Genomic DNA, 13817 nt, shown 5'->3' on the forward strand with positions numbered 1-13817 from the left:
TTAATGTGTTGTTTGTGTATGTCTGTTCATTAAAGGTTTTAAATACTTTTTAATGACTTTTCTAATCTTATCATATAGATTTAAGCAAAATATATTATGTGATTAATTTATATGTGCTCATTTGTGTTCGTTCGTTTGAGTTCATGAACCATTCACGAACAAACTCATTTTCTTAATGGATGAACACGAGCACAAAATTTCGTTCGTCTAGGTGTTCGTGAACCGTTCATTTGTCCGATAAAATCTTAGCGGACGAGCATGAACAAGGCCTTGTTCGATTCGTTTACATGTTTCATGTTGCAGGATTATAAACATTTAGCTTTTCAACTGAATACGTAAACAAAGAATGGCTTACCTCCAGTACGGTAAGAATATCCTTCGCCAGATTAAGGTTTTGAACTCGGAATGTGTGCTGCATCATCCATTGTTTTATGGTGGTCAAGGTGTTAGATACAGAAAGTTGGAAGTTATACTTACAACTGTAAGTAGATTAGTTTTACAGTTAAAAGGCTTTCTGTTATTTTATAATTTGTGTAAAATGAAGTAATTGTGTTGTGATGTTGAATCCAGAATATAGATAAGCTGGGGAAAGCAGGTGAAACGGTTAAAGTTGCTCCAGGGCATTTTCGCAACCATTTGATGCCTAAATTGCTTGCGGTTCCGAATATTGATAAGTTTGCTTATTTAATCAACGAACAGAGGAAGGTTGTTCTTGTTCTGTTGTCTGCGTTTTTCTGATTTGATTTTTATGCATTTACTGAAGAATTTGCTAATTAGGTCAATGTTAAAGAAACACCACAAACACACTGTCCAGACGCCTGTCGTGCCATACGTGCTGAGAAAATGATCATATTGGCCGTACGAGTAGAGATGGGCAAAAAAACCGGTTGGTGAACCGGTTCAACGGTTTAAACCGAAAACCGGTTTTTACAAAAACCGGTTATTTAAAAACCGGTTTTTACAAAAACCGGTTATTTAAAAACCGGTTTGACCGGTTTAGTAACCGCCGGTTCGTATATCGGTTACAAGTTCTAGAGAAAAAACCGGTTACTGAACCGGTTATGGAAAAACCGGTTAATTTTAAAACCGGTTATTATGAAAAAAAACCGGTTATTAACCGGTTATTTTAAAAAAAAAACCGGTTAATTAAAAAAACCGGTTATTAACCGGTTCTAACCGGTTTCTAAACCGGTCCTAACCGGTTAGACCGGTCCGAGTTTTTCACCAAAAAAACCGGTTAATAAACCGGTCCGGTTATTTAAAAACCGGTTTTTTTCCAGGCCAAGAAAAACCGGTCCGGTTATTAACGAACCGGTTTTTAAAAAAAAACCGATTTGTGCACCTCTACGTACGAGTATGGTCTGTATGATGTTGGCTGACAAAGAAGTTAGTGATGTGACCACGAACAAAGTCATATGGGCCCGTATGATTTTTTTATGCCCCAATTGTATAGACCTTATGATGCGACAGGCTTTGCACACTAGAGTTGATTTGACATCATACGACCCATCTAGCACCAGAGGCTTTTTCTTATATTTATGCATTTACCGAAGGATTTTAATGGTTTTACACGATTTTGACTTGATTGGCGCGATAACATCAGAGAAACGCTCATAATATTAAATTATGTTTTGTAGATAAAGTTCAAAGTTCAATAATGTAGATGGTTAATGAACATTAGTGGCCCATTGTCAAGACTCCACTACGTGCCATACAACCAGTATAGCCCATACTTTCCGTATGACAAGGAGAAATGACCATTTGAGCTGTATGACACAGAAAAATGGTCAAAGGGGTCGTATGAGTGGCAAATCATACAACCCGTATGATGCTTTTGACCGACAAGGAAATGACTGGTGTGATCATACGTATGAGTGGCAAGTCATACGTATGACCATTTTTCGCCTGATCGTACATATCGTATGATGTGACAGGCAAGTTGGTGTACACTTTTGGGGTGGTGTACTAATAGCATGACCCTTTATGAAAAGAATGTGTTAACTCTGATGCGATGGCTCATGGTGAGGTTCGCTAATCTTTTGAACACGTGTTTTCAACCAGATGTATCAACCGAAGGAGGTTGAAGAGGTCAAGGTAGTTCCAAAGACGGAGGAAGATACAATGAAAGAACACCTAAAGGCAGCAAGAAGACTTGAAAACGCAAAGCTGGTTTGTTATTCTGTTTTCTTTTTCTCTGTTTTTAAATTTATTTGTAGTTTTCTAAAAGGTTAATGTCGTAAAATAGCCATGTACTTGAGTTTATTTTTTGCTTGATTTGTTTTAGATTTGTTGAAGGTTTTGAGAAGATACGTAAAGATCGATACTGAATTGCGTACACCCGTGGAAAAAGATGAAATCATTTCTGAGGTATATCTTTTTCTTTACCATTAAGTTTATTTATTTTTTGCTTCATGTATTCTGTGTATATGTGTAAGTTAGTTTAACACCCTGTTAGTTGATATTTTACCAAACATTTATCTGAATGTGGTGGTCGGGCTGGGCCGGCCTGCTAAATGCTAATTAAGAAATACTTACTTATTAGTATACAAGTTTTATCATTGTTACACTCAGTGGTAGGGGTGCAAACGAGACGAGACGAGACGAGCCGAGCCGAGCCCGAGCTCGACTAGGCTCGAGCTCGGCTCGTTTAACTTATACAAAGCTCGAGCTCGGCTTGTTTCGAGCTTTATTTTCAAAGCTCGAGCTCGGCTCGAGAATAGATTTTGAAGCTCGAGCTCGGCTCAGGCTCAGGCTCGTTTACGATTTATCAATTATTTTTTATATAATTAAATTTATTTTTACATATTTTTTCTATTATAGTTTTATGTACAAAATAGTATATATTATTTTTAGTTATTTTTATTTGTTTTTTTGTAACATTATATATATTAATTAATAATTATTAAATATATATTTTAAAAAATATATATAAATGGTAGGCTAGTTTAGGCTTGCGAGCCGGCTCGAGCTCGATAAGTGAAGCTCGGGCTCGGGTTTGGGCTCGTTTATTAAATGAGCTTATTTTCAAGCTTGAGTTCGGGCTCGGGCTCGATTAAGCTCGGCTCAATCGAGCTTTTTAACGAACTGATCTTGACTAGCTCGCTAGCAACTCGGCTCGTTTGCACCCCTACTCAGTGGTGTAGTTATGAAACGAGGTGACCTAAATGGTGTAGTTATATAGCTTGGTTACTGTTTAGTGATAATTTCTAAAAAAAGTCGTTAAGCGGTAAACAGGTAACAAATATTAAAACTCGCTTCCTTTTTAATTATCTTTACTCTTTTTTAATTTTGTAAATAAATATTGTACTAAATATGACTAGGAAAGCCGTATCATTAATATGCTAATTTATTTCTTTTAAATAAAAATTTAAAGCATGTAAGCATTTGAATACAAATTACACACGAGTTTTGGCCCGTTTATCAGTTTGACTGTTTCATGTTCCGCTACTTAAGTTTCTATATATTTGACCATTTTGATCCCTTATTGAACATTTTACAACCTCTTTATACAAATCGATTGAAATGCTGATTCTTTTTGCTGACGTGGCAGGTGGCAAGACAGATTGGCGTGCATATCGAGCCTGATAACTTGCAGCTACCATCTCCATTGTCAAGTTTAGGTGAATTTGAAGTGCCACTTAGACTGCCCAAAACCCTTCCTTTACCAGAGGGCAAAGTGCGGTGGACTCTCGACGTCAAAATCCGCAAAAAGTAATATATTTTTGGTACTTATAATGTTTTTCCTAGGAAAATCGATTCCATGAATACATGTGGCATTCAGTTTTAAGGTTATTTAGGTTCACAAACTTTTTCTTAATTGGTTTGAAGATGTTTATGGTTCGGATTTCTAGACATTTGTTTTTTTCTTTAATTTTACTGTTTCTTGTAGAATAAGTAAAGATGTCAAACTGAGATTATTTTCAAGGATAATTGATAATTTTGATGTCTGAGTTTTTAAGTAACATTTTTTTTGGAAAAGGTGACATGACACATGTTTTTAACATACTGTTCCGGGGGGGGGGGGGGGGGTGGTTATTTCTATTCGGGTATCGTGGGCCTTGCAGCTCTGAAAGGAGAGGAGTGCTTATGTGTGTGTTTGTGTGAGGAAGATGGCGAAGGGGTTTATGGGTTCATGGAAGACGGTGTTTGCAGTTTCCGGCAGGTTCAAATGCGGTGGGTGAGCTGTCGACAGCCGATTGGGTTTTTGTCGGGTTTAAGCGGGTTGCGTCCTGTTCCCCAAAATGGTTAAGGAAGTAATGTTGCAAATATACTCTCTTAATATCACCATTTTTTGAGGCCAAAAGCCTTAATGGGGGCGCCAAAGGCGCAATTGAAGTAACGAGATGAAGGGCATTGATGATGGGATTGATTATAGATTCAACTAATCAAAATTACCACGCTTATGAAAAAAACAAAACAAAGATTAAAAACTTAATTGCTTTTTTTTTTTGGTTTTAACCATTACACTCATTTGAGAGCTTAGTTAGTTGATCCTCTTTCGCATGCGTGATAGTGATATGGTGGCACTTTTCGTTAATTAGCCCCTTTCCACAGCACTTAGTCTAACCATGATAATCAATTAGATTATTAACCGAACTGACTGTAAACTATTAAAATAATTGATTTTAAAATGAGTTAGAAAACGATAAACTAAATAATGAATAAATACCTTTTTTTATTTATTTTTGAAAGTTGAAAATTAAGAAAACATAATCTTCTTACAATTATTCAACTAAATAGTTAAAACATAAAATCAACACAATTTATTGGTTTGAGCCATTGAGCTCTATGCTTTTCTTTAGTTATTGTTTACTAGGTAGCACATGTTTATGGATTGATAAAACTTTGTCACTAAAAAACATGAATTCTAAAGCTACCGGAAAAGATTGGATGCTTAGTAAATCACGTGTCATAGCGGCAAGAATGGGATGATGGCTTTCTCATTCTTTCCACCTAGTAAAAAGATAGTTCTATCAATCCTTAAGGCGCATAGTCGGTAAAAAAATGTTCTGCAAACAAACACACGCGTGGCTGGTAAAAAGTCGATCCTGCTACGCCTTCTTAGCTCGCTAATGTAGGTATCACCCCCTTTGTCATGACTTACATCATTTTTAGTATAAAATTTCTTTAGCTAGGGTTCCTACATGAAGTACTGCTTGATGACGAAGCAAATGACATGGAAATGTCTGATTGTGAACCATATTTTTTTATAATAAACAACATACATATTATTTAAACATTTGTTAAAACGATCTCGTGTTTGTGTAGGTCCAAAGCTACCACTATCCGATCAGTTAAACCTTCAACCGACACAAACATTTTTAACACAGAATCAATGCGACAATACAAATAATAAAGAACGACGTTCTTGAAAATATTTTATAAATTTCATTTTCATTGAAACAAGCATTTTTTTCATAAAATTTTCCTTCATATTCAAACACGTTTATGACGTAACATATCAAAAACAGTTGGTAATGTTTAAAAGGACAAACGATATAATATATTCCCAATAAATAAATATGTATTAGAGTTTTTATAACCTCAAGAAAATCGCGTAAATTTTCAATATTTGCCAAGACATGATGGTAAATTAGAACCCCATAATCAACAAGTTCATCATGAAACCCTTGTAAACTTGTTTTTTAAATCTTTTTTTAATTATATGACACTAACATTTTTCAACTCAAGTTCACAGGTACGTCCTGATTCAGACCCCAAAACTAGAATTTGTATCTCGGAAAAAGCTTTATATCTCATATATGTCTTTCTTTGCTAACCCGAAAAACATCTCTTAACATATTTCTAACATCATCTACTAATTTTATTGTTTCTTTCCTGGCCAGTCCATCTTTCACAACCAAATCTATTAACTTCACTTTGGTTGTTTGAAAGGTTAATATCCTTTACAAACATAAATGGATTCTTTGCAAGAACAAATATGGTATTTGGTTGAACTAATAAGAATTATACTCAAATATGGTAAAATTCCATGTCAAGGATCATCCACAAAACATTGTTCACTTTGTCAAATCAAAGTTTAAAAATGCTTTATTACATTTTACAAGTGATTTTAGTGTAAGTTTGGCTTTGAATATATAAAATTATAGTTACAATAATTTTAAGTAAAATTACCATAAAATCCTATATAGTTTTATTTGTTTTTTTATTGGTCAGATTTTGGTATATGGTCCACTCATAACTTTTTGTTTTTCTCTTTTTTAACTTTCAAAATATGCTGTTTTGTAAATTTCTAAACTACGTCAAAATGTTTTTATTTATTCTTTAGTGTAAATTTTATTTAAAAACGAGTTGTGCATGATAATATACATGCATCGAATCACAAACATACTAACCACCAAAGCTACTTAATCCAAGATTATGTTTTTTAATGTTTCTTTTTCTTCTTCTTGTGACTTCCAAAATGATATGTTTTATAAAATACAAAATTGGCCTTTGATTAATGCTTATTTTTATCAACGATTCAACATGATTTTTTTTCAAGACTGAGTTGCGAACAATGATATATAGGTCCTTGAAGCACAAACGCATAAGGCAAAGCTACTTTAAGGTTTCATTTCGTTTTTACTTTACAAATAAATATACGATTCTTAATAAAGTTTCTAATATGCTATTACAACGTGTTTATTTTTATCTATAATTTGGAGAAAATTTAATTCCAAACCGTGGGGTTTACAAATTTCCATCTGGAGCAGCATGCGGGTTTAGTAACAAAGTGCACCTTTTAACGGGAGTAACCATACATCCATCAGAGTAGGCGATCAGCATACGCCTATCATACGGTCAATCTTAAATTTTGATACATAGATTTTCATCTAGTGATTTTGTGAATGACTTTTAAAGAATGATTCAGTTTATTAAGTGCCAACTCACTTGTCTATTAACATATTGAAACTAGCAGTTATTATAACAACAGCTAAGCCCACTCTTGAACAATACTATATGATGTAATTGAAGTAAAGTATTTCAGTAAACGCTTTTGCCAAATACGTTAGGGTCAAATACAAACAACTTTTAACGTGAGAAGCTTCCAAATAACCAGGGTAATTATGATAACATTAGAGTAATTATTATCATTCTACTTCATAATTTGTAGTATAAATACTCTAGTTCAAAACCATATAGTAATAATATTACTCTAGTTATGTATATACTTAGTATGCTAATTTTATTTGTACAAGAACTCACTACAGTTTTTAATATATACATTAATTGTGTTACATCAAAATATTTTTGTGGGTTGTCAACATTTTATCATGTGTTTAATGTTTTGCATCTTGAAATAATTCAAGGTTTTTTAGATGTTTTTATGTTTTTGAAATTAGTATAAATAGAAAATAGATACAAATTTGAGTACTCTCTTATTACACAATTTTGATACATGAATCTTTATAATTCAAATAGCTATAAATGGTTGCCTGGGTATACATTATGTCATTTTTGGTTGTTTTATATATTCGTAACATTCTTCTTTTGGATATGCATTTATGAAATTATTTTTCCTAATCTTTATAAGATTGTTGAATTAAGATGCTAGTCATGCTCCTAAAACAAGAACCGAAATCTGTCGCTTATTGTTTTAAGGAGCGTGTTATGTATTCTAAAAACAATAACAACAGATTTCGGTTATATGGATTTTGAACCATGGCATTTTCTATATTCTTAAAACAATTCACACGCACCCTTAGATAGAAGTTTGTGCGTTTGGATACATGAAACAATCGCGTTCAGTTTTATATAGTCGAACATTCTTCTTTTGCATATGTTATATGAAATTATTTTTCTTAATCGTTATAAGACTATTGAAGATGAGTCATGATTCTAAAACAAGAACTAAAATCTTCCGCTTATTGTTTTAAGAAGCGTGTTCTATATTCTTAAAACAATAAGCTGACATTAGATTCTTGTTTTATGACAAAAACAATTTCACATACGCTTTTTAATTACATAAACTTTAGGCCATAACGAACACACATTTCCTAAATCAGTAAATTAAACATTAATGTTATATTGTTATTTCATACGAAGAAAAAGAAGAAGATCTAGGTGCCAATTATGGCTGAAATCAAGTTACATGAAGGAATCAATTTTATGATTCCATAATTATGATATTAATAATTTTATGATATTAAGAAAATGACCGTTGGATCTTCCTTATTGCCACATTCATGGACCGTTGGATTCCTTATCCTGCAAGGTTCAAGGAATGTAGAAGAATAATTAGCATTCTCTTCAAACATGTCATATTCATGCATATGCATGCATTTCTAGCTTCTAATGCATGTTTGTGTGTTCATTTTTTGAATTTTTTTCAAAGTAAAATAAAAGGATCTCAAGAATATGAAGAATAAATGAAGAGATTGATTGAGAAACCATAATATTTTGGACGGTGAATGTTCTTTTTTTAGCTGGTATTTGTTGCAACTTTTGAGTCGATATGTGGTTGCTCATCTCACACGTCTACAAAGTCGATTGTGACCACGACCCAAAAGTTATAACATATACCAGTTCAGAAAATGTTGTGAAAGCTGCATAACCGCATTGTTTCCTTTAAATATGTTACAAGATAACAATGCGGTTTACTGTTTTCATGGTAGCAACATATAACGTATCATATATGAAGTCAATAAGGTGAAAACCAAGAACGTACGTATAAACATACGTATAAATGAATATGTTATGTATTTAGGAAAAACCGAATCATGATATGAAAGTTCATGATATTTTACATGATACTCGATTTTACCTTCTCTACCCGCCACGTCTGGTGGCTCGGTAGTTGGGGTAAGGAACATGACCACTTTCAATGCTATTGAGATCTCGCATAAGTAGTTCATAATGCCTCTCCACTTCCTCAGCAGTTTTCCCAGGGACAGCTTTGGCAACATTGTGCCAACGGTCCGGGGTGTCCTTGTCAAACACAGCAAGCGCCCTCTCGAAGGCCTTGTTCTGTTTGGCAGTCCATGAATCGGACCCATGCGAAGACATTGAGCTAGACGCCATATAAACACTCGTGAAACTCAAAAAACGAAAGAGGCTATGTAATAATATAGTCTCTCTTAGAATGTGATCACTCTTGTAAGTGTAGAGTACTCTTTAAGTGTATGATATGTGTGAATTGGTGCAATGTGTGCTATTTATAGGCTCCAAGAATATAAAGCTGGCCAAACTAGAAGAATTTTTGATGATTGGTCTCATTAAGCACCACGAAATAACCGGGACAATACTATCTCTAGCATGGTGGAAGAATAAGAATCTCCAAGAAATATTACACTTCCTCTTTACACATAATCTTCGTATCTTAAGTCTTAACCACGTCTTAACGCGTATGATATCATCTACTCGTTTTTATATATGCATGGGTACGCATACCAAAAACTTTCTTTTTGTAGTTTAAAACAAATTATTACGTCAATACATAATCATTTTTAGGCAAAGAACGACAAAACACACACACACAGAGAAGCACCAAAAACTTTACACATATTCTTCATAATTTAACGAGGTCTTAACATGTATGACCACGTCTTAATGCGTATAATACTCGTTTTATGCATGGGTACGCATGCCAAAAACTTTCTTCTTGTAGTTTAAAACAAATTATTATGTCAATACATAATCATTTTTAGGTAAAGAACGACAAAACACACACACACACAAGTACCAAAAACTTTACGCATAATCTTCATATTTTGACAAGGTCTTAACGTGTATAATCTTGCTTTGTAACATCCTAAAATTTATAATGTTGAATAAAGAAAGTTACGTTTAGTGATTTCGCGTTATTAATTAATTAATGTCGAGTAAAGAACGGATCATGGACTTAGATTAATTAAGATGGGTTAAATGAGAATGGGCCTTAGGTCCATGGGCTTTAAGGGATATAAATATCCCCTAAATCAAGATAAAACCCTAAACCCTCATTTCATTTCCATCATAATCTCTACACACTCCAAACACACACACACACCATAAACGAGCAAGACCCGAGAGAGAGTAAACGTTAGTTGGTATTAGATCTTATTACACGAGATCTAGAGTGCATAAACAAGCTAACCAAGATCGAACGAGCGCTAAAGGTATGTTCTTGACCTTTAAAGTTTACGTAGTATTGAACGTTTTTACTTAAAGGTCCAAGCTTTATAGTATATACGGGATATATATACGACCGAAAATGGTTAGGGAACGTAGTGGGTGATGTCGAACCATAACAAGGGTATTAAAATCACCAAATGCTTGATAAAAACTAAGCCCCGTAGCTGAACTGGGCAACTTCGCCTGCAAAAACCACAACTTCGCCTGCAAAAGCTTAACTTCGCCTTCAAAGCTTAACTTCGCCTTCAAAGCTTAACTTCGTCTTCAAAGCTTAACTTCGCCTACGGCCAAGTTCGCCTAACTGGTAACTTCGCCTAAGGCCAAGTTCGCCTAATTGATAACTTCGCCTAAGGCCAAGTTCGCCTAACTGATAACTTCGCCTACGGCCAAGTTCGCCTAACTGATAATTTCGCCTAAGGCCAAGTTCGCCTAACTGATAACTTCGCCTAAAGCTAAGTTCGCTTAAGGTTTAACTTCGCCTAAAGTTAAGTTCGCTTAGAAAATAAATTAAAAACCTAATGGAAAATGTGTTAAGACAGTTAATGTAAATAAAATTTTTCCAAGCTGACCTGGCAGCTCGACCCCAGCCAGGGGCTCTGCCCCTTGGACCCTGCTAGGGGCTGCCGCCCCTAGACCCCGCTGCCAGGGGCGCTGCCCCCGGACCCCCGTTCGTTGTGGGTCATATAAAGATAGAAATACAACATGAGTAGTAGTAGTTAATTGATACGTATACTTGTTATACAGTCAGCCGTGCACAACTGAAGAAAGAGATAACTATTAACGGAGAGCGTAACAGGATTCAGGTGAGTTTCTAGCCCCATTTATGTGTTATGTTTTCGGGGCTGTGTGCATACTCGATATGTTTGTTAATACGCTTATCCTAAGAGATAAGTGTATGCCTTATGTGAATGATGTGATATGTATGAATGATGGCTTGACGGTACGTGAACGATCTTCGGATATTGCACGTACTGTCAGGTTGTAACGCTAAGTATAAGGTAAGTATGATATGTATGCTTATGTGTATGAATGTGATAAAGTTAATAAAAGAAGGAAAGGATGGTTGTATGGTTACGAAGAGAGTACCGGGCCCTAATAATACTCGAGGTATGATGTATGGTTGTATGGTAACGAAGAGGGAATCGAACCCTACTAATATTCGAGAACTAGGGAACCGAACCCTACTAATATTCGAGGAAAGAGGGTACCGAGCCCTAATAATACTCGAGGAAAGAGGGTACCGAGCCCTAATAATACTCGAGGAAGGAGGGTACCGAGCCCTAATAATACTCGAGGAATGTAGGGCGTAATGCTCTTTATAACGTAAGATATGAAAGTGAGTTAATACAAAAGAAAGTATGAAAGTATGAATGAAAGAATATAAGTTTATGTGTATTGTATAGTGTATGATTAACTAGAACTCACTCAGCGTAGCTGACTTTTAGTATGCACGTAGGTGAGTAAGATGAGACAGCTCGCTTGAGGAGACACGTGGCACTGAATAAGAGGCTGGCATCGGAAGACTCAAGACGTTTAAGTTTAATGTTTCGTTTATTTTGAAAGAAAAAATGATGTTTTAAGACAAGACGTGTTTTGTTATGAAATGTTTTATGAAAGCTTTTATATTCCGCGAATGTTTTAATTAACTCTGATATTTAGAACTGCGTTTATGAGTAAATCCAACACGAAAGTAGGGCTACCGGTAACGGAGCCTTACATATTTTAGCACCACGCACACCAAAAACATTCATTTTATAGTGGGCAAACGAGATATTATAATCGTGGGCAAACGAGATAAATAACTGCACCACGCACACCAAAAACATTCATTTTATAGTCTAAGGGGGTGTTTGGGATTCCATATTTTAGCTCCTTATAGCTTATAACTTATGGGTTATAAGTTATAAGGTGTTTGGGAAAATTAGGTGTTGTGAGTATATAAGGTATAAGTTAAAACTTTGTAGCTTATAACTTAATAACTTATGCCTTAAATAAGTTATAAGGAGGTAAAATAAGGAATCCCAAACACCCCCTAAAACTAATTGTTGCGTCAATACATAGTCATTCTTAATAGAGAAAAAAAAAACACGCGTACCAAAACCGTCACGCATAATCTTCATATCTTGACGAGGTCTTAATGTGTATAATCTTGCTTTTGGCATGGTCTTGTACTCATAAGATGAATAACACAGCGTACCACGGGTACCAAAACTTACATTTTATAGTCTAAAACTAATTGTTCTAAATTTGGATCAAGTGACCAAACAAAGGCCTTCACGAGGGTTTCAAGAATCAATGTTTGCCAATTCTAGAGTTCACGAGAATAGAACAAGTTTTTGAAATTGTGCATAAACTAGGAAGGTTATCTTGGATATGTACTTTGTCCTAAACAAAAATCCAAACTTGTAGCTGTCTGCAGGCTATGGTTGGCCCAACTGTCAGATTGTTATGCATATTCAAGATATTAGATTAAATCTATAAAAGGTTAGTGTTGGTGAAAATTAAAATGGCTCGAGTAAATTATCACAAGATTCATTTAATATCTAGTTTGTCTTTCTAGTATATAGGGTTATTAACTTTGTAGGAAGTCCAAAAATAAGAAATAATAAAAAAAATTGTTGGAAATACGTTGAAAAGTTCAGACAGAATACTTCGGTGGGAAATATGTTGGAAAATGTGTTAGAAATGCATTGTAGAGATTTATCTAATGAGGGTTATTCCTAAAACAACGTGATGTCAGAAATACATCGGAAATTAAACTAGGGTTGACAATTTAGACATGAATACACGAACATACACGATTTTAAGAGGCCATTATCGGGTATGGCTCAGGTTTTGTTTACTAAACAGGTAGACACGAAAAGACTTGTAAATTTTCATATCAAAACAGCTAAAATACCCGTTTACCTGTTAAGTACCCGCTAGTACCTGATTAGATTTTTTTTTAAATAAAAATATAAAATAATACAATATGTTATATACCATAAATAGTATAGTAAACCCTAAATTTATATACCAAACAATTGGACACGACACACATGCTTCCAATCCAACATAAGCAGATGGCGCACAAACCATTCTCCAATTCTCCCTCTCTGGATCTTCGGTAGTCTAGTGGTTTCCCTCCACATCTAGAGTAGTCGCAACCCTTCGATTCTCTGGTCTACTTCTCCACATCTTCGATTCTACAGCAGTTCAGCCTCCTCGTGATTGCAGTGGCACCACCTTCCACCGAACGGCCGAACCCTTATTTGATTCTCAGGTAGGTCCGTGTCTTATCGTGTATATAAGGTATAAGCAGGTTCATGTTCGGGTTTGGTTCCTTTGTGATACAGGTACACAATAAGTTTTTATGTCGTGCACAAGTATACATGTTTCGTGTTCGTGTCTAATTATTTACGGATATACATGATATGACAACCTTAATTTAAACACTGTTAGCTATGCATTTATGAAGGAAAATGGTGTAGGAGACGTATCCTTTTTCATGTAGTGTATGGTTGGTATTTGTGTTTATAAGCATGTGAGTTTGAACATTATTATTTATCAAACATGTTTCAGCACTTCATGTGTGATGATAGTTACCCAAAGTTCTCAAAAATCAGTTGATGCAATGGTTCTTGTAAAACATTATAATGATGTTAGGTTGTTCATATAATAAGCATTTAGTTAAACTAACACAACGATCCAAAATTATATAA

General features: G+C 34.7%; 1 protein-coding gene and 1 pseudogene across 2 annotated transcripts; one reads left to right on the top strand and one right to left on the bottom strand.

Moving 5' to 3' along the window:
- Positions 1–327: 327 nt before the first annotated feature.
- On the top strand, positions 328–3743 carry LOC143596747 (uncharacterized). The gene is made up of 5 exons (XM_077075439.1): positions 328–481; positions 571–705; positions 2062–2169; positions 2296–2367; positions 3551–3743. Exons 1-5 carry the CDS (start codon positions 347–349, stop codon positions 3713–3715), a joined length of 615 nt encoding a protein of 204 aa, XP_076931554.1. The 5' UTR covers positions 328–346; the 3' UTR covers positions 3716–3743.
- Positions 3744–8151: 4408 nt separating this feature from the next.
- LOC143596748 (protein RADIALIS-like 1 pseudogene) lies at positions 8152–9062 on the bottom strand (annotated as a pseudogene). The gene is made up of 2 exons (XR_013146769.1): positions 8768–9062; positions 8152–8211 (listed from the first exon to the last, which is right to left on the bottom strand). The product of XR_013146769.1 is annotated as a protein RADIALIS-like 1 pseudogene (transcript).
- Positions 9063–13817: the final 4755 nt, after the last annotated feature.

The sequence above is a fragment of the Bidens hawaiensis genome, unplaced genomic scaffold (assembly GCF_021521415.1).
Source record: "Bidens hawaiensis isolate Kalapana, Puna unplaced genomic scaffold, B.hawaiensis_p1.1 tig00046951_1, whole genome shotgun sequence".
In the NCBI taxonomy this organism is placed as follows: Eukaryota; Viridiplantae; Streptophyta; class Magnoliopsida; order Asterales; family Asteraceae; genus Bidens; species Bidens hawaiensis.

Coding starts and splice junctions, on each gene's coding strand:
- LOC143596747 (XM_077075439.1), top strand. CDS start 347: ATGGCTTACCTCCAGTACGGTAAGAATATCCTTCGCCAGATTAAGGTT. Junction 482..570: donor TGGAAGTTATACTTACAACT/GTAAGTAGATTA, acceptor TGTTGAATCCAG/AATATAGATAAGCTGGGGAA. Junction 2,170..2,295: donor GACTTGAAAACGCAAAGCTG/GTTTGTTATTCT, acceptor GATTTGTTGAAG/GTTTTGAGAAGATACGTAAA.